This window comes from Apium graveolens, chromosome 8, assembly GCF_009905375.1.
Source record: "Apium graveolens cultivar Ventura chromosome 8, ASM990537v1, whole genome shotgun sequence".
In the NCBI taxonomy this organism is placed as follows: Eukaryota; Viridiplantae; Streptophyta; class Magnoliopsida; order Apiales; family Apiaceae; genus Apium; species Apium graveolens.
This window is the reverse complement of record NC_133654.1, coordinates 263658309-263679303: the sequence shown is the minus strand read 5'-3', so window position 1 is coordinate 263679303 and position 20995 is coordinate 263658309. Positions and strand designations below refer to the sequence as shown.

The following is a 20995-nucleotide window of genomic DNA, read 5'->3' as shown; positions in this document are numbered from 1 at the left end:
GTTTGATTAATGCTGGAGCAACCTACCAGCGGTTGGTAAACATGATGTTCAAAAACCAAATTAGGAGAACCATGGAGGTGTATGTGGATGATATGCTGGTAAGTCCAAGGTGGTGAATGATCATATCAGACACTGGATGGAAATGTTTAACATTCTAAGGAAGTTTCGCATGAAGCTGAACCCACAAAAGTGTGTGTTCGGCGTGGAGTCGGGCAAGTTTCTCGGGTTCATCGTCAATCTTAGGGGGATTGAGGCCAACCCCGCAAAGATCAAGGCACTGTTAGATATGAAATCATCCACCAATGTGAGAAAGTGCAAAGTTTAACTGGGAGGATTGTCGCGCTAAATCGGTTTATTTCCAAATCTTCTGACAGATGTAAAGAGTTCTTCAAGGCGATTAAGTTAGCACGGAAAGACTTTGTATGGACACCAGAATGCGAAAAGGCTTTAAGAAAGATCAAGGAGTAACTGGGAAACCCTCCCATGCTGTCAAAACCATTAGATGGAGAATCTCTAGTACTTTACCTCGCAGTGTCTGAGTATTCAATCAGCGCAGTTCTGGTAAGAGAGGAGGATGGGCAGCAGTCACCAGTGTACTACGTGAGCAAGCGGTTACACAATGCTGAAACTCTCTACACAAGCATGGAGAAGTTGGTTTATGCCCTGATTCTTGCATCAAGAAAATTGCGGCAATATTTCCAAGCCCATAGAATTGAAGTCCGTACAGCATACCCGCTACGACAGGTCCTCCATAAACCAGAGTCATCAGGGAGAATGCTGAAGTGGGCTGTGGAGTTGGGACAGTTTGATTTGGAATATGTGCCCCGGACAGCGATTAAAGGGCAAGCCTTAGCTGATTTCTTGTTAGAATTTGATTCTGAAGTTGATGACAAAGCTTTGGTGATGCTACATCCACCTCATGCTGAGGAGTCTTTGGAGGAGTTTCCACATCCCTGGTAGATCTTGCATGTGGATGGGGCAGTTAACAATGGAGGAGCAGGTGTGGGTATAGTACTCATGTCTCCAGAAGGCCACCATCTGATGAGCGCAATTCATTTCAAGTTTTATGCAACAAATAATGATGCGGAGTATGAAGCGTTGATTAATGGCCTAAAGATCTCTCTGGAAATGGGAGTGCGAAACCTAATTGCGAGGAGTGACTCAGAGCTGGTGGTGAATCAGGTGAACGGGGGATTTCAAGCGTGAGGCCCACAAACAGAGTTATACTTAAGATGCACACAGCGCCTGATTGGAATGTTCAAATAAATTAGGTTAAAATGTGTTCCGTGGGAGAAGAATTGTAATGCGGATGCTCTAGCAAAAATGGGGTCGCAACAAGAGGCTATGTTGTTAGGATCCATACCTCTTGAGATCCAAGAGATTCCTAGTATCCCAGAGATAGAAATTATGCAAGTGGAGGAGGCTCCCAAGGAAACATGGATGACGCCCGTTCTGGCCTACATTCACAAGGGAACACTCCCCGAGGATAAGTTTAAGGCTCGTCGACTCCGCTATCAGGCTGCAAGGTATGTGATATATGACGAAGTTCTGTACAAGAGAGGGTTCAATCAACCGCTGCTTAGATGTGTTGACGAAGAAGAAGGAAATTACATCTTAAGGGAAGTACATGAGGGAATCTGTGGCAATCACTTGGGGGGTAGCTCGTTGGCGATGAAAGTTGTGCGCCAAGGGTATTATTGGCCTACAATGAAAGAGGATGCTACAAATTTTGTCAGGGTATACGATCGCTGCCAGCGCTTTGTAAACTACTTTTCTATGCCGGCGACGCTCTTGACACCTATGGTAAGCCCGTGGCCGTTCGCCATGTGGGGAATTGACCTTATCGGAGAATTACCTAAAGCTAAAGGGGACGTCAAGTATGCAGTGGTTGCGGTCGATTACTTTACTAAATGGGCGAAAGCTATGCCATTGGCTACTATCACCGCAAAGAAAATCAGAGATTTTGTTTCCAACTCCATCGTGTGCAGGTTTGGCATCCCTTATAAGCTTGTATCTGACAACGGAAAGCAATTTGACAGCAAGGAGTTGCGACAACTATGTGAGGAATTGAAAATTAAGAAGGAGTTTGCAGCGGTCTATCATCCTCAAAGCAATGGACAGACAGAAGCTGTGAATAAAATAATAAAGCATGCCCTCAAAGCAAAGCTGGAAGAGCGCAAAGGGAATTGGCCTGAAGAACTCCCAAAAGTGATGTGGTCCTATAACGCCACTCCACGATCTACTACGGGGGAAACTCCATTTATGTTGACTTACGGCTATGAAGCTATGGTTCCCGTGGAAGTTGGTTCGGGATCGCTTCGCAGAGACCGTTACACAGAGGAGGATGCAGAGATTAATCAAAGGCTTCATTTGGATCTCTTGGAAGAAACAAGGGAAAATTCTCAGTTGAGGCTCGCAGCGTATCAATAACGTGCTGCGAGGTATTATAACAAGAAGGTAAAGGGACAATTGCTGAAGTTGGGAGATTTGGTACTTAGGAAGGTGATGCCCAACACGAAGAACCCCCGACATGGAATGTTTGGAGCTAATTGGGAAGGACCATACAAGATAAAGGCCATCTTGTGGAAAGGGACTTATCACCTTGAAGATATGGAATGGAAGCTGGTTCCGCGAGCGTGGAACGCGGAACATCTCTGAAAGTATTATCAGTAAGGCGCGACCATGGCCCCTTAAGTACCTCTTTTATTTTATATTTAGGGTTATGCCCAGATTATAGACTAGAATTAAATAAATTCCTCCTAGCCTAGGGGGGTAGTGCATGTACTACTTACCTTAGAACTAGTTGAAGGGTCATTTTTTCAAATAAATTCCCCACAGAGCATAGTAGTCATGGGACTGGTGTACTTCTGACACCAGAGCGTATTATTAATAAAAAACTTTGAAAATTTTCCAAAGGGGTGCTTATTTGTTGATTTAATAAGTTGTATGACACGCCCTTGACCTAGGGCGCGCCCTAATACTATTCCCAAGGACGCGCCCAAGTTATCTTGGTTGATGCTCCGACATTTTTATGTTTCTTTAATTTTGACAAAACATATTAAAAAGGGAGGTCGCGTCCTTACCAAGGACGCGCCCAACACACTCCGTCTTAGCTAAATGCACAAGTGCAGCATGATATCATGCTCGTTGAAAATATATTATCCAAACAACTCTATCCAGACGCGTCCAAATAGAAAGGACGCACCCATTAATAACACATGCTTAATATGTGATAGTAGAAAGAATAACAATGTTTTAAAGGTGACGCGTCCTCCGTACAGGACGCGCCCATCTTTATGACAAAGCAGAGTTGAAAAAGAAAAAGACATGCAGAGGCAAATTAAAGAGAAATGTTATGAAAACGTGCAAGCAAAAGGAGTTCAAAAGTAATCATTACAATTTGCAAGGCTTCGAGGGGCCCGCACCCTTAAATAGTTCAGGTAAAAACTCCATAAATGAACATAGGACGCGTCCTAAGCAGGAGGCGCGTCCTGAGGCTTGTCTTGGTTGTCTGCAGGAGGAGGTTGAGTCTGAAGTGGGGTAGGAGCAGGGGACGCGTCCTCTTCCTCCAAGCCTAGGAAAATTCTTTTACTATTAATGGAATCCGCAATCCTGATTCTGAAGTCATTAACCCATATCTGGGTGTCTGCATCGAACTTTGAAAAAGTATACTCTGGGTCATTTGCAATAAACCCAGAGCACCACTCTTCGAATCCAGCTGCGAAGCCATTTAATAAACCAGTTTTTCTCCTCTGTCCATCCATGCAGCCTGTCATCGTTCAGAGTGTCAAGCTCCAGCTGCATGGTGGAATTCAGTGTGATAACACTTTCCATCGTTTTCTCCAAAGAGGAGACATTACCTTCTAACACAACCTTTTCTACCTCAAGACGCGTCTTCTCCTCCTCCAGGAATTTGATCTCAACATCCTTTTCTTGGGCAAGCAAATTAATATACTTTTCCAGAGATTTTACCTTATCTTCAGCTTGGCTTTTTGCAGTATCGGTGGCAGCAAGACGCGCCCTGAGCCTTGCAGACATATTCACACTTTGCCTGGCATGCAAGTGAAGCTCAGCTGCAGCTCTCACCATAGCCTCCTCTATATGCTGCTCTGTCCTAAAGGTCCAACCCCTGACTTCATCCTCAGTAAAGTCGCCAACTGAGGACGCGCCCAGATATCTGAAAACGAAAGATTGGTCATCAGGAACAGTCTTTTGACGCTTTAAGGGCGCGTTTTCCTTCTCAGGGATGTCCAACACTATGGTGTTGATGATTTTTGGTGGGGGGAAGGTGTCACAGCAGGGGTAGGATCCTTAACTTTGGGATCAGATTTCGCATGAGCCTGTTTCTTGGCTCTCAACTTTCTGGAAGCACCAATTGCGAATCCCTTTGGAAGAGAAGTCATTTCTGTGACATGAATACAGAGAAAGCGTTAGCCAGATGAGGTAGACGCATCCTTATAGTAGGACGCGCCATAAGCATAATCTAAAGATGTGGATGACAATTAAAATGCATATGAACACATATAAATGCATGAATTTGTGCAAACATAAAAAGTGCATCTATGGGACCATGACGCGTCCTAAACGTATGACGCGTCCAAAATACGGGACACAACGCCTATATAACAACGCCTATATAATGGACTATGAGAACGGTATAAGTGACAAACAACAGAGGAGGGCGCGTCTAAAGCAGTAAAGTAGGGTGTGGGAAACGTCTACAAGTTAGATTAAGGTTATGCATGTAAGAGAAGGGGTGAACGTACGCATGACGCGTCGTAAACTAGAGACGCGTCCAAAAGATTCTTACCTTGCTCTAGATCAACTTGTCTACTGATGTTCAGTTGAACAAGTTATGTTGCGTTTAACCCTCTAGCTTTCTCAGATGCAGTTAGGACGGGTTTTCCATTGTAAAAATCACGGTATTTACAAATAGAGCCAACCCTTGCAGACAAAGCCCCAATCTTTTTTAGATTGGCCTCCGTGATCATGTCCTTAAGGTTAAAATGCTTCTCGGCATACTTCAACACCTTCGCAGCACTCTTTTTCTTTCTTCCTGTAAGCTCTTTCTGAGTCCTTTTATCTAAGGAAGAAAGATGAGAGTTATAAGAAGGAGAAAGGAAAAAATAACAAGGGAAAAGACGCGTCTTACAAGAGAGGACGCGTCCTAGGTGTTGCACTTACTTGGCTCTAAGTTAAAATGAACACGAGCCCTTTTAACATCGTAGATGTAGAAGAATGGCTCCTTCCAACCTCGCTCGTGACTGATTTTTCCCTCATTAAACCCTTTGTTGTTCAACCACTTGTTGACAACCAGAAAGTGGTAGCTTGGGATGGATTTTATGATGCTGTAAAAAAAGCTAAACTCTTTCATAGAGGGCGCACCCAATCCAAGGTTGTGGTATATGATGAATAGAGCACATGCTAGCTTGTACGAATTTGGAGACAGTTGAATGGGGGCAACATCATATCATTTCAGGATCTTTTTGATGTAGGGGTGCAAGGGCGCGCCCACACCTAAAGAAATAAGCTTTGGGGTTAGGACCATTCTTGGAATCCTCAGATTTTCCACGTTAAATATATGAGGCCTCATCATCCAGAGAGGACGCGCCCAGATTCCCTCCATGTCGTAGTACTTCATGGTCCATCCAATCTCTAGATCGGTTGCAGTGGATTTCATCCCAACACAAGCTAATTTATTTTCCCTCTTCCTCCAAGTATTTTTCTCCGTCTCAGGGAGGTCCTCCAGTTCTTTCCAATCAAAATCAAGCTCTACATCACTGGGTTCCCAATGTTCTAGTGAGGAAATTAATTGTTGAGGAGAAATGGGGTATTTTTCAGGTTTTGGGGCTCGTCCCTCTAAGTCACCCTCGCTGTGAGGAGAGGGAGCGTCCTGAGAAGGAGCCGCGCCTTGGGAAGCTGACGCGTCCTGAGAAGGGGACGCATCCTCGTTTGAAACAGTCATGCGTTGGGGCTGTTGGCTTGTGGTAGGTATAATCTCATCATCCGTCCAATCTTCGATGGCGGTCCTAGTATGAAGAATTGGAGTTCTTTTGCGTTTGAGTCCTTTCTTTTTCATTCTTGAGCTTATGGGGACGTGATCCATGGAATCGGAGCTGGAGTTAGACATTATAGAAGTCTTTGAGTTGAGAGTTTCAAAGACGCGTCTTTCTTCTTTAAGGAAGGAGCTCGTCCTATGAGATTCAGGGAAGTCGGGTTTGAAAGAGATCAGGTGCGGGGAATAAATCCCAAGGCGTTTGTTGAGAACTATGAATGTGTGGAAAGGTGATGAAGAAGACGCGTCCTCCAGCTGCAAAAGAAGGAAGAAAAATTTGAGGACGCGTCCATATAAAAAAAAGAGAAAAGAAAGAAGGAAGAAGGAAGGTACTGGAAACATGCGGGGAAGCGTCCTAAAGAATCTATTGTGAAAGATACACTACCTAGACGCGTCCTAATAAATTATTGCCCCTATGAAATCTCTGGTTACAACGACTTGAACACGTTCCAAACAGGGATTTGGAGGACGCGTCCTGACAGGAAGACGCGTCCAATATGGCGGCGACGTAGTGGAATTTCAATCGACCATGGTTGATTTGGGGGACATTCTCTAAAAATCTAAAAACATGTAGTTCGAGAATCAAGGAAGCAAAAAACGGTGGTTTACAGATATATATACACATATACATACATGGGAAAAATAAGAACAGTCAAGGTAAAAATGAAGCATACGAACGGTTTCTTGCTCATTAAAACCAATTTACTCGGCCAAATAAAGAAATAAGAGGAGATTTGTTTACCTTTTGAGTTGGGGAGTTGATTGAGCAAAAGAAATCAGGTAATGGGCAGTTGAATCGTCAGGATTTTGGACCAAAAGCTTGGGATCGGCGGCAATGGTGGTTTCCAGAAAGAAAAAGAATAGAGTATAATTGTGAGTTGGGGGAAGATATTTATAGAAGAGAGTCGGCTTACGTGGATGACAGTTGTACACCACGGGGATAAAGTGAAGGCAAGACGCGTCCTCCGTCAACGACGCGTCCTGTGCTTGTGAGCCAAATTTCGTTGCTTGGTTTTATGGATAAAAATTCCAATTTTATTTTCAACTGCAAATGGAATTTGGGGGTAGTTGTTATACCCAAAATTTGGCATTGGAGTGACCCGGGTCAAATGCGGGTTAAGTGCGGTCAAGACCGGTATTACATTGTGGAAGGTTAAGGCGCGTCCATGTAATGCGGATGCATCCACATGTTAGAGGATGTTTTATGAGCAGGTGGTGGTGAAGCATGGAAGTGCATCGCTTGCGATGGACGCGCTCAAGGGACGTGGACGCGTCAACCTTGGTGAAGGTATTTGGCAAACATGGTCTTGCAGCAATAACAGCTGGAGGACGCGTCTGTCTTGACTAGGACGCGCCTTGTGTAGAGGAATGTTGTGCACCAGGGTTTGAGGAGGCTATGCAGGTTTTATGAGGGAGAGGACGCGCCCTGGGTCTTAGGACGCGTCCAGTGCCTGGTCAATGTATTTTCAATGTTGATTTTAGGATAAAGCTTGCCTTGAGAGGAGCAGTGGAGATCATTTTTACTAATGTATTTGTTGCAGGTACTCTTTGAAGAATTCCCTCCTTGAGGCAGTCAAAGAGGGGGATGTCCGTGAAAAACTTGAAGGCCTCCAGGGGTATTCCTGATGATTGAAGGCCTCCTCCTGTATTCAACGGGTGTCCTCGTTGGGGATGTGGGGTTAACATTGGTGTGTGCTTCGAAAACTCTGTTCTTATATTCAACGGGTGTCCTCGTTGGAGAACTTTGGAGTCATCCTGCACTTTGCACCCAAGAGCTTGGGATCACCTATCCTGTTATCTGGGGGGTTATCCTCATTCGGGGGACAGGGATGCGTCTGGCATTTGGGGTGAACCGTGGCTATACCTTTGTTCGTAAATTAAGGGAGATAGCTGTAGCGGAGTGTTATCCTTGCGCAGGGAGATGCATTATCCGTGAAGTCCTGCGATTACGGACGAGCCTTGGGCCTTTGCGATTGGGCTTCATAGTTGGACATTCCTAAAGCTAGCGGAAGACGGACTTTGGATGGACTTCTACCGGGCCTAGGGAATAAGAAGTCTAAGCCCATTAGATTTCTTGTTCCACAAGAACTACGTCAGGCTTGATCCCTATATAAAGGGTACGTAGGCACATTGAGAGGGTAAGAAGTTGAGAGCTAATGAGAGAGCCACCACTTACTCTGATCAATCTCAGCCAAAAACAACCATAAACCACCATACACTGCTTGATTTTCTGGCGAAGAACCACCGTCATAGATCTTAATTCCGGCGAAAAATATCAATTTTTGTTGTTACCAGATTCCTCCGTCAACACCGTGCAAAGCACGGATTTGTTCAAAATATGAATAAACGGTGTGATAAATAAGTTACATTATTATTGATTATGGCAAAAATATGTATTATGAAATTAATTATCATCGAGGGGTTTGTATCGTAGGATTATATCCTACAAATTTGCTCGACTATTTTTTAATATACATGAAAATTCGATATTTATTATGTATAAATATGTTTAAAACTTTTAACATTATATCACATATATCTTTCGATCTAATATTTGTGTACGTTTGGTCTTAGTCGTATGATGACAACTATATTTTCTTATAATAGTTTCTTATAACATTCACATAAAAATAATTTGTTCTCGTTACTCTGAAATCTTCGTATTGTGGGATTAATAATCTCTGAGGAGTATGTGTCGTAAGATTGATTACCCCATAAATTTGCTCAACTGTTTTTCTTATATACATTAAAATATTTATTTATGTTTTAAACTTTCAACATTATATCACGTATATCTTTTGATCTAATATTTTTGTACGTTTAGTTTTGGTCGTATGATGAAAACTATGTTTTTTAATAATAATTCTTTGTACCTTTTATATAAAAATAATTTGTACTATTCACGCTAAAGTCTTAATATATTAACCTGTTTTTTCTTAAAAAACTCTTTGTATTTAATATAGTCGCTCAAATAATAAAGTTTTAAAATTGTATTAAAATTATGTTCAGTTTTAAGATAGATTAAGATAGGTGTAATCCATATATATAGTTATAAATTGTTTTAAATGATGCAATAGTAATAAATATATGTAATAATGAATTCGACTAATTAATACATTCACATTAGTTGTAATTAATACGTGTATATTAAATGAAAAGTTATTAACATTTATAATTATGAGGGGTATTTTAGTAATATTATAAGGAATAAAATGTCTCAATGAACCCCCTAGTTGCTCTATTATATATATAATAATAGATTAAGTTGCAAACATTACTTGTAGCTACTGTATAATATACTTTCGAGGCATTCCCAGATCTTGGAAGATATAACAACGACTAATTACTTATAGTTGCTTTCCTGGCATGGGAAGTTTATCGCCTATGACTAAACTTTAAGTACTACACATTACCCAGGTTCAGATATGCACCTGGAAATGTTTGTTTGAGCTTACCAGCTTCCTGAAAACCAGTTCCCACCAAACTTAAGTAACAAAAGAACATAACATCATACACAGATACAAAAATATTAAATTAAATGATTAAAAATAGAATAAAAACAATTATGTAATATCACTCTCATATCATTTTACTAATTTGTGACATTGAAGTGTCTGTTGTTAGTACATTTTTGGGCTTTGCACTAAAGTATATTACAATGGACCAGTTGCAAGAGATGTGGACAATTGGGCAATGACAATGAATAAAGAAGTAGCAAACAAATTGGTAGAAACCCACGAGAAAAGCTGATCGACTAAGTCATATGGATAAGAAGATAGTGGGAAGAATAATGTAAAATAAGGAGTAACCACTATAAAAAGAGGTGGAGAAAAAAGAGGAGTGGTGGAAGGATAAGGATACAATTTGAAAATAAAAAATGGATATAAAAAGGCTGAGATACTACAACTAAAGGGCGGATGTATTTTTAGTAAACACACACATATTGTAATCTTTGAATAATATTAGTGAAATCTTTCTCGGTTGGATACTAACCCGCGATTTTTGCCCTTAACGGGGTTTTCCACATCACTAAAATTTGCTTTCTCTTTACATTATTTGCAATTATTTTATTTAAATATATCTCGATATTAAGAAAAACAATCATAGAATAAAATCCCAAAAATAATCCAAAACAGTTTGGCGCCGTCTGTGGGAATTATTATAAGAATTGTATCAACCGGAGGAAATAATGAACGATCCACAACATAGTGACGCATCTCAGCAAGGTGGCAACATCAACGCGGAGCTAACACTACTTAAGAAATAAACATAAGTTTTGAATACTACTCAAATACATAAGAAATAAACATAAGTTTTGAATACTACTGAAATACATAAGAAGTCATACACGGGGCTGATCAACCTCATGTGCCATAACTGGACATGCAAATCGCGTAAAAACTTGTATAGCTATTTTCCCACGCCCATCTATCCCCCACGTAAAACATTAAAATGTAAGATTTAACTTTAAATGAAAATTAATATACATATATATAAGTCAATATATCATATTGCAATTCTCTTGATCCAGCATGTTAATTCGAAGTCCAGGCATTGACTTGTAGACAAGACCGGGGTAAAAAAATTGACGGTCATGTGCGAAATTTCAAAATTGGGGCCGTAATCTTTACTTCAATAAGAAATTTAAGTAACTGTTTCTAAACAAAATTAACTATTAAAAGTACATTGTAACCACAAATATATTTTGATTTACTCACTTAAACAGATTATTTTATAACGAGATAATCATCAACATTTAGCCTTTCTTACGACATAATTGTTCGTAAATAAAATTTCTACAACTTTAGTTTGAAAAAACTATTTTCTATAAATGAAACGGTAACAAGAATTATTAAAATTATATATAATTTTTATATTATGAAAGCACGAAAATTTTTGAAGAACTTTAATGAATCTATTCTTCTATTTCATCCAAATTTCTTATATTTTTTTAAAAAACTGTGACCAATTTTTTTTCTTAAGAACTAAATTTTTATTTTTAGTTAATTTTTAAAATTAAAATTCGGAGTTTTATAATTTCGGAGGCGTTGTCCGGTGGCTGACCCCACGCTACCCCAGCGCCACCCATGGGGCAGAGACACTGTGCTGAACAAACAACAAACCTAGATGAATCAAGAATAAGATCAGTCCTCATATGAAGAAGTTGTGTAGCCTAATTATTTGGACTGTGCAGGCCATAATTAAAAGGCACATAAGAAGATGTATTGACTAATTGGGCAGACGATAATTATAAGGCCCTTATAATTTTGAGAATAAGTCAATCCCATAAGTAGACATGGTCCATTATAACAACTAACCAAACCAAACTCACCTAATTTGACATTTTAATCGCAATTAATATCATAATATCCATATTTAGTATCAGAATATAGAATATCATTTAAAAATTAACAAATAAAAAGAGATGGCTAGGTAAATGATAGGTTTAATGATGATTAAATACATCATCAGATTCTCACAAGTTGAATAAACTCTAACAACCAATCCATCCATATAAACTCTAACTTTCATATTCACAGTAAATCAATCAGTGTGAGACTATATTTATCATAAAAAAGTAAAAATTATTTTTTTAGATAGAAGAGAACTCCTGAATAACAATTAACAAGTATATGAACATTACCTTTATGATAGATCACAACATTCGGAAAACACAAGAATACTAAAATAAGCATGTCTTTTATTATAGATCACAACACATTCCGAAAACACAAGTGTACTAAAATAAGCATAAATCGGAAAGAAAAATATAGCTAAGAACAATTTTACATCTACTTTTAGCAAAAAAACAAAATCTAAAAACTATTGTTCTTGAAATGCATCACACAATATACAAAGTATATAAAAGCATATATATCATTCTTGCTGAGCAAACCATACAAAACATATAAAAATACAAATACAGAACCAAGAAACTATACAAAGATAAAAACACATATCTTGACTTGCATTTAATAATTGTACATTTCAAGAAAAAAATCTATATACAAGAAAATATGAATACTGTACAAATAATTAAGAAAAATAAAAGCATTATTAAGATAACTTTTTACCTCGCCCGAGTAGAGAACTACATCCGACATTGTTGAGATATGATCTGCAAAGCACTCCTTCAGCTTCTTGAATCTTGATCTTCAATAACGTGGGTCCACTCTAAAACTCTAAAGAACTTGATTTCTTGATGTATATAGGCTGTTGTGTTGTGTATGTGTGTGGCCCAAATGTGGGATCGTTTCCCTAAATTCTATCAAGCACAATTGTAATAAAAGATATTTATTGGATTAATTTCGAATTTAAAATAAACTTAGATTCGGATAAAGAAAGTGTACACAATATCAGTTCTTACTATTTAACGAAGCTCGTAAATATTTGGTGGAGGTTTTCTATAAAGTAAGCTAATTAATTTTTCACAAATCAACATTGTGGAGGATTTATTTTAAAGGAACTAGCTCATTGACCATTTAATACCCAAATTTTTCTAAATTTATATTATATTTGTAATAATTATGTTTATACTGGGTACAGATGGATAATGTTTTATATTTTTTTTATAATGTTAGAGTATAATGTATTTTTCTGTTATGAGATGTAATTAAGCATAAAATTCTGCAGATTTGGTATGAAGATCATAGCTAATCATATAAGACTGAAAAAGCATTTACAGTGTTTAGATCTTAATTAGAGAGAAAGAATGACATGTTATAACTGACTAACTGGATCTCTTATCAAAACTACATATATATATACTAACTATTGTATTTACAAATATATCCTGAATCTGTTATGCTATTGATGTTGTAATGCTTATGTAGTTTGTATCTAAGCAGCCCCCCCTCAAGCGAGGGATGGAAAGACTCATACCAAACTTGAATTTTAACAGATTGAAATGAGGAGATGGAAGAATCTTGATGAATATATCAGCAAGCTGATCAGTAGTGGGAAAGTAAGACAATTGAAGAAGACCTCAAGCACCTTATCACGAGTGAAATGACAATCGATATCAATGTGTTTCGTCCTCTCGTGAAAAACTGGATTTCTTGCAATATGCACTGTAGATTGGTTATCGCAGAAAAGGGTAATTGGTTGGAGATCAATAATGCCAATATCTGCAAGTAATCAAACTAGCCAAGCAACTTCAGATGCAGCCGACGCCATAGCACGGTATTCTGCTTCTGAAAAAGATTTTGAGACTGTTGTCTGCTTCTTAGATTTCTAGCTGACTGGAGAGGAACCAAGTAGAAGTAAGTAACCAGAAATCGATCTCCGTGTATTGGGACAAGCTGCCCAATCAGAATCAAAATAGGCCTTGAATGTTAAAGCAGAGGAACCATTAAGAATGATTCCCTAGCCTGTTGTACAAGCCACATAATGCAAGACATGTTGCAAAGCTTCAAAATGATGTACTCGTGAAGAATGCATAAATTGACTAAAAGTTTGAATAGAATATGACAAATCAGGTCTTGTGTTTGTCAGGAAGTTGAGTTTACCAACAAGAGTTCTATACAACTTTGTATCTGCATAAAAATCTCCTAAATCTGCTGAAAGTTTGAAGTTCAAGGGTAAGGGTGTGGCTACTGTCTTGAAGCTAGATAGCCTAGTATCAGCCAAGAGTTCCCTCGTAAACTTAGCCTATGTGAGAGTGATACTAGACTCTGTATAGCCAACCTCAAATCCCGAAAATAAGTGCAAGTATCCAAGGTCTTTGATAATAAAATATTTACGAAGATGCTCTTTGAACGCAGTAATGGCATCTAGGTTGGTCCCTATAATAATTATATCATCAACATAAACTGCTGCAATGGTAATGTCAGTACCAGATCGTTTAGTAAACAAAGAATAATCGTTCTTGGATTGCACATAGCCTTGGCATTTCAATTCATAAAGAAGTTTGGCAAACCACTCACGACTAGCCTATTTTAACACCCATATATCGATTTCTTCAAACGACATACCTTATTCTCTGGGTTCGGCATCCCTTCTGGTACAAGCAAGTGCACCTCTTCATGGAGTTTACCATGAAGAAAGGCATTATTAACATCAAGTTGAAATATTTTCCACCCTCTACTAGCAGCTAAGGATAAAATACTCTGTACAATTGCCATTTTCACAATGGGTAAAAACGTTTCCTGGTAATCAATCCCATATTTTTTTTAAATCCCTTTCCAACAAGACGAGTTTTAAATCGTTCAATCGAGCCGTCTTTTTTTTTATATTATGAAACTAACAAGGAAGTGTTGGTTGAGATAACTAGTTAAAATTAGTCACTCTCTTATAATGTGTCTTGACATTCCTAATCAGTAGTAATTATGCATTTGCATAATCTATATCTGATGAATACCAGTCATTTGCTCAAACTTAAATTCCATGCATAATGTCATTCTTGAATAAGTAATGATTTATTTTTTTTACCAACAGATTCATGATTTATTCTCTGGATCTTACCGTGCAACTCACTTTTAAGTGAACTAAAAGGTGAAGGTTAATGATGTAAGGACAACGTTAGACTCCGCTGGATTATCTTTTTTGTGGCGCCCCTATACTCTAGGTTCGAGCAATAACATATTTATGAGTACTTGTACAAAGATATTTAACAGTGGGATGTGGTTGAGTCTGATGCAGAAGAGTCGTATGCTCATGCTTGAGGGCTTCTGAGTTAGTAGGATCAAAAATTACTGAACAGTATCTCCCTCGCAGAATAGCTATGCAATTTGGATTAGACCAAGAGCTTCCTTCCGATGTTGTTCGATCCAGTGGAAGTCTTCAAATTGCTTGGAACAATTATAACAAGCCTACTAGAGGTTCAAAACTATATTTTCCACCTCGACTTTTAGAGTCTGATGTCACCTCCCGATACATGCTTTGGTGGAAGGGCCTAGTGCCTATGAATGAGCAAATGGTGACCAAAGCGTCCAAATTGAAAAACATTTAGCACTAGGTTCTTATAATGAAACAACAGATGCAATGTCATTGGCTACTACTGCTTCTCTTTCTTGTAATCTCGAGGAAACACCACATATTTATGTTGCAGAGAATGATCTTACAAGTGTTCAACACACAAGTCAACTAAGAAATGTTGATAGCTCTGGAAAGATAAATGATCTTGATGATGGTCCAATACTGAACAGCTACAGTGATGTTGAAGAAGACGACTGACGCTTGCACAACTTGTGAATTTATATGAAAAGGGAAACAGTTTTGAAAAATCAAGAGATGCTGATAATGAGCAGGTACTGAACAATGTTAGTCCAAGCTTGTTGGCAATTTGCCATAGAGCCCCCACCAGGGACTTAAGGCTCGTATTTGGAGGCTGGAAACAGTTGTCGGTTGTTGAGTAACCAACTCATCTAAAACCTTAAGGTGTTAGAGGAAGGCCCCAGTAGAAGCCCATTTATGGGTCGAAGAGTGGAACACCGGCACCCATCTTTGGAGCATTAATTGCCTTTAGTGTCCATAATAAATTGTGAGAATATTGGGGGTGCCTGGAATCGAGCATTAGTTCTCCCGCCAGCCTAAGCTCTGATACCATGTTGAGTAACCAGCTCATCTAAAACCTTAAGGTGTTGAGGAAGGCCCCAATAGGATCATACATTTAACATCGGTATGATCAAAGCAACAATGTTCACTGGAACTAGTAGAGGAAATCAAGAGAAATAAACTCGAGTAAAGCATGGCATATGTATGTTCTACTGAACTAATTCTTGTGAAGATTTTTCTTTGTAACTGTCAAACATGCTCCTAACAAATCTTAGAGAGAGAATTCGATATGGAGAAAACCTCTGCCTTCTCATTGAGATTATGTCTGAATATATACAAGCTTGGTTGATTGATCACCAAGTAAAAATCCTACAGTTAAGCCTATAATATAGCTGTATATCAATTAGAATATTTGCCTAATATTTGCCTAATATTACATTACATAAATAGATAGAACTTGACACCCCTCCTCAAGTTGGAGCATGCAAATCATGAATGCCCAACTTGCTCAGAAAAGAGCCATAATGAGGTCCTCCTAGTGCTTTGGTAAATATGTCTGCGAGTTGAGTACGAGTAGGAACATATGATGGTTGAATCAAGCCATCAAGAATAGCATCTCGTACAAAATGGCAGTCTATTTCTATATGTTTAGTTCGCTCATGAAACACCGGATTTGCTGCAATATGCAAAGCGGCTTGACTGTCACAATGTAACTTGATAGGTGTAGAATGCTTGATCCCAAGACTAGAGAGTAATGATTTTAACCATTTAAGCTCCGATGTAGTAGTTGCCATAGAACAATATTCGGCTTCAGCAGAAGAGCGAGAGACTGTATATTGTTTCTTAGTCTTCCATGATATTGGAGACTGACCAAGAGTGATAAACCAACCAGTAAGAGAACGTCTAGTCATAGGACAACTTGCCCAATCAGAATCACACCAGGCATATAGGCATAAATCGGAGTCAGAACGTAGTAAAATTCCTTGACCGGGATGACCCTTGAAATATCGAACAACATGTAGAGCTGCCTCCCAATGATCAACAAGAGGAGATTGCATGAATTGAGCCAAAGTGTGTACTGAGTATGAGAGGTCGGGACGCGTCACAGCCAAGTAAATTAGACGACCAACAAGTCGCCTATAGGGCAACGGATCAGATAGTAACGGACTGGTTGTTAAGGTGAGACGATGATTCTGCTCAATGGGAAATGTAGCTGGTTTGGCCCCTAACATGCCAACTTCAGCAATAATATCCAACGCATATTTGCGTTGACACAAATAAATTCCAGCAGGACTACGAGCTACTTCTATCCCAAGAAAGTATTTAAGAAGACCAAGATCTTTCATCTGAAAGCAAGAGCTCAAGTAATTTTTCATTTCTTGAATAGCAGCAGAGTCATTGCCAGCTATCACGAGATCATCCACATATACAAGTAAATGCAATAAAGTAGTTCCTCTATAAAGAGTAAACAAACAATAATCGACATAAGATTGAACAAAACCGTAGTCCTTAAGAGCTCAGGAAAGTTTGGTGAACCAACAACGAGAGGCCTGACGCAAACCATAAATTGATTTGCGAAGACGACAAACGAGCCCAGGAGGATTGGTGTGAAATCCTGGAGGAGGGCGCATATAAACGACTTCCTCTAAATCACCATGGAGAAACACGTTGTTAACATCCATTTGATGAAGTTCCCAATTACGAGCGGCTGCAACTGCAAGAATAGTACGCACCGTCACCATCTTAGCAACTGGAGCAAAAATTTCCTTATAATCAACATCCTTTACTTGATGATTGCCAAGAATCACTAAACGAGCCTTGTAACGTTCAATGGAACCATCTGACCGATATTTAATCCGATATACCCATTGACTTCCAAGTGCTTTCTTATCAGATGGCAAAGGCTCCAAGGACCATGTTTTGTTTATTTCGAGCGCATGCATTTCTTCCTGCATGGCCCGGCGCCAGTGAGGATGTTTAACCGAATCATAGAAATTTCTTGGTTCAACACCTGTTGTCACAGCACCAAGAAAAGCTCTATGTTGTACAGAAAATCTATCACAGTTTAGGAAACATGATATGGGATAAGGAGTACCTGAGGAATGCGATGAAGAGGGTGTAGCAGGAGTAGAAGGGCTCATACTATGTACTGTGTGAGTGACAAAATCTCGAAGAAGAATGGACGGTTATTTTTGACGATGACCACGTCCCAATTGTGATGTTTCTGCATCATCAGGTGAATCGGATCCCCCTTTGTCGTTCATAGTTGAGCTAGATTCATTTTCAACCTCATTATTATTTTCGCAAGTAACCTTAACATCATCTCCACAGGCAATATCTGAGGGTTTAGACAACACTTGATTTTCTGAACTTAAAAGTTCATTGCCATCAGCAAGGTAAGGAGACCATTCTGTGGAACTGGAAGTTGTATGCTCCTCAGTTAAATAGGGAAATTCATGCTCTGCAAATATAACATCACGAGAAATAAAATACTCTCCAGATTCCAAGTCAAATAATTGCCATCCTTTCTTTCCATAAGGATAACCCAAAAATACACAACGACGACTTCTACTAGTAAACCTATCACCCTTATGATTCTGATTATGACCATAACAAAGACACCCAAATACTCTCAAAGAATCATAAGAAGGAGGTTTTTCGTATAAAAGTTCATAGGGAGTCTTGTCATCTAATACGGGAGTATGAGTGCGATTAATTAAATAACCAGCAGTCAAAATGCATTCACCCCAAAATTTTATAGGTAATTTCCCTTGAAATCTCAATGCCCGAGCTACATTTAAGATATGTTGATGTTTGCGTTCAACTCTCCCATTTTATTGAGGAGTGCCAACACAAGATGTTTCGTACAGAATACCATGATCTTTAAAAAATGTTTGTAGTGGTTGAAATTCAGTACCATTATCACTGCGCACTATTTTAACCAGCTTGTTAAATTGTCGCTTGACCATAGCAAAAAATTGAATCAAAGTCAATTTCACCTTCGTTTTATCAACTAACAAAAAAATCCAAATTGTACGAGAATAATCATCAACAATGGTTAAAAAATATTTTGCACCACATGAAGACGGTGTACGATATGGTCCCCATAAATCATAATGAATAAGATCAAAAGAACTGATTGCTTTATGCTCGCTAATGTGAAATCTTGTTCGAGAATGCTTGGCACGAACACATACGTCGAACACTTTATTTACACTAGTTTTAACATTACTTGACTTAACATAAGGGATCTACTCAAGAACCTTTATTGATGGATGTCCCAAATGTTGGTGCCATATATTAAAAGAGTCCACAGCATCAGCCTTATATGCAGTTGTTTTGACTGATCCACAGTAATAGTAGAGCCCCACATGCTGTTCACCCGCTCCAATCAGCATCCTCGAAAAGTGGTCCTGAATCACACACAAAACATTGGTGAATTGGACAGTGCATTTGTTCTCGCATAACAGTTGTGATACTGAAATCAAATTACATGTAAAGTTTGGGACGTATAAGACATTGTATAAAATCAAATTAGGAGCCAAAGTAACCGTCCCAGACTTCATGGTTGTAGCTTGAGCACCATTTGGAAGACTAATATGACTCTGGATCTCACGAATATCATTTAACAAAGACAAGTTGCATGTCATATGATTGGAAGCTCCAGTGTCTATAATCCATTTAACATTAAAATTACCTGTCATGCTCGGAGTAGATTGTGATTTTCCCTGAAACACGGATTTTAGAACTTGCCATTGATCCTCTGTCAAACCAAAAAGACCAGACTTGTCAAGCTCTCCTAAGGTTGGCTTAGATGTTGACTCGGGTGCAAATGGATGCAGGGAATTAGAAGCAACATTGGCACGAGGATTGAAACTTCCTCTTCCTTGCCGAGTAACAGGAACAGAACGTTGGTTGCCACGACCACGTCCAGACCCGCATCCAGGTGCCTTGGAACGATCAGGCCACCACTCTGGATAGTCATGGAGTTAAAAACACGAATCAATTTCATGCCCAGTTCGCTTACAGTGCGTGCAAGAACGAGAAGCTTCCTTGGGTTCAAGCCGGGGTTCATTGCGGCCTATATTCCCACCAGATTTTACTGCAAAACTCATTACTTCAGCACGTTCTGAATTGATTTTAGTACCCATGCGTAATCGTTCTTCTCGAATCAAAGAAGAGTAAATTTTGTTTATGCCTCCTACATCATCCGCTGCCAGCAAAGTCGAACGTACTGTTTCATACAACCCATCATCAACACCCATCAAAAACTGATGGACTTTTGCATTTTCTTCTCGCTTCTGAAGCTTCGTAGCAATTTTACATGTGCACTTACCACATTCACATGTTGGAATAGGGTCAACTTCAGCCAATGTTTCCCAAAGTTTCTTCAGTTTAGCGTAATAATCTTCAATAGACATACCTTGAACCTGTTTACAAGTATGCAATTCAGCCTTGAGTTGTTGAATACGTGGACCATTTGAGATATTAAAGCGTTCTTGAATGTCAATCCACAGGTCGCGTGCTGATTCATGGTATGAGATTGTGGATCGTAGCTTCGAATCAATAGTGTTCATAATCCAGGAGACAAGCATTGAATTAACGCTAATCCAATCTTCATATTCATCAGATTCCTCGGATGGTTGGATTATGCTGCCGTCAATGAAACCTATCTTTTTCTTTGCACGTAAAGATGTCCTGATTGCTCGCGTCCATTCATCAAAATTATCGCCCTTCAACTGTGTTTGGGTGATCAAGTTTCCTGGCATGTCATTAGCCGCAAGATCATAAGATGATTTGTCTTTTGAAGGCGTTTTCTTTGAAGGTGTTTCATCTTTGTCAGTCATGCCGATTGTGAAGAAACAATATATGTGTTGTAACTAAAGAGCGCAAGGCTCTGATACCATAACAAATCTTAGAGAGAGAATTCGATATGGAGAAAACCTCTGCCTTCTCATTGAGATTATGTCTGAATATATACAAGCTTGGTTGATTGATCACCAAGTAAAAATCCTATAGTTAAGCCTATAATACAGCTGTATATCAATTAGAATATTTGCCTAATATTTGCCTAATATTACATTACATAAATAGATAGAACTTGACAGCTCCAGTCTTATAAGTTTGTTGTTGCTGTTGTGTGCTAGGCATAATATTCATGTAAGTGTAAATAGTAGCACATTCGTTTGTTACTGTTTTACATGCTACAAGTACAAGATACAGAAATAATCACATCTTTAACTTCATGTCTGAGGATGGGGAGCAGTAATAGTATGCAGTTGTCTGATCCAAAAAAGTAAATTTCAAATACTACATATTTAAAAATAAATAAATTCTTGGCAAACAAAAAATTAAAATTAAAACCGTTAAAAATCCCTTAATTGGTCAAGTGTTATAACGAGTGAAATCCTCGTTTTTGTCTTAATGAGATATGCGTCTAAAAAG

General features: G+C 38.9%; 1 protein-coding gene across 1 annotated transcript; it reads right to left on the bottom strand.

The window, feature by feature from the left end:
- Window positions 1-17736: 17736 nt before the first annotated feature.
- Window positions 17737-20397, bottom strand: LOC141680880 (uncharacterized). Its single transcript, XM_074486977.1, has 4 exons — window positions 19593-20397; window positions 19102-19523; window positions 18814-18963; window positions 17737-18147 (listed from the first exon to the last, which is right to left on the bottom strand). Exons 1-4 carry the CDS (start codon window positions 20395-20397, stop codon window positions 17737-17739), a joined length of 1788 nt encoding a protein of 595 aa, XP_074343078.1.
- Between the last annotated feature and the right edge of the window lie 598 nt (window positions 20398-20995).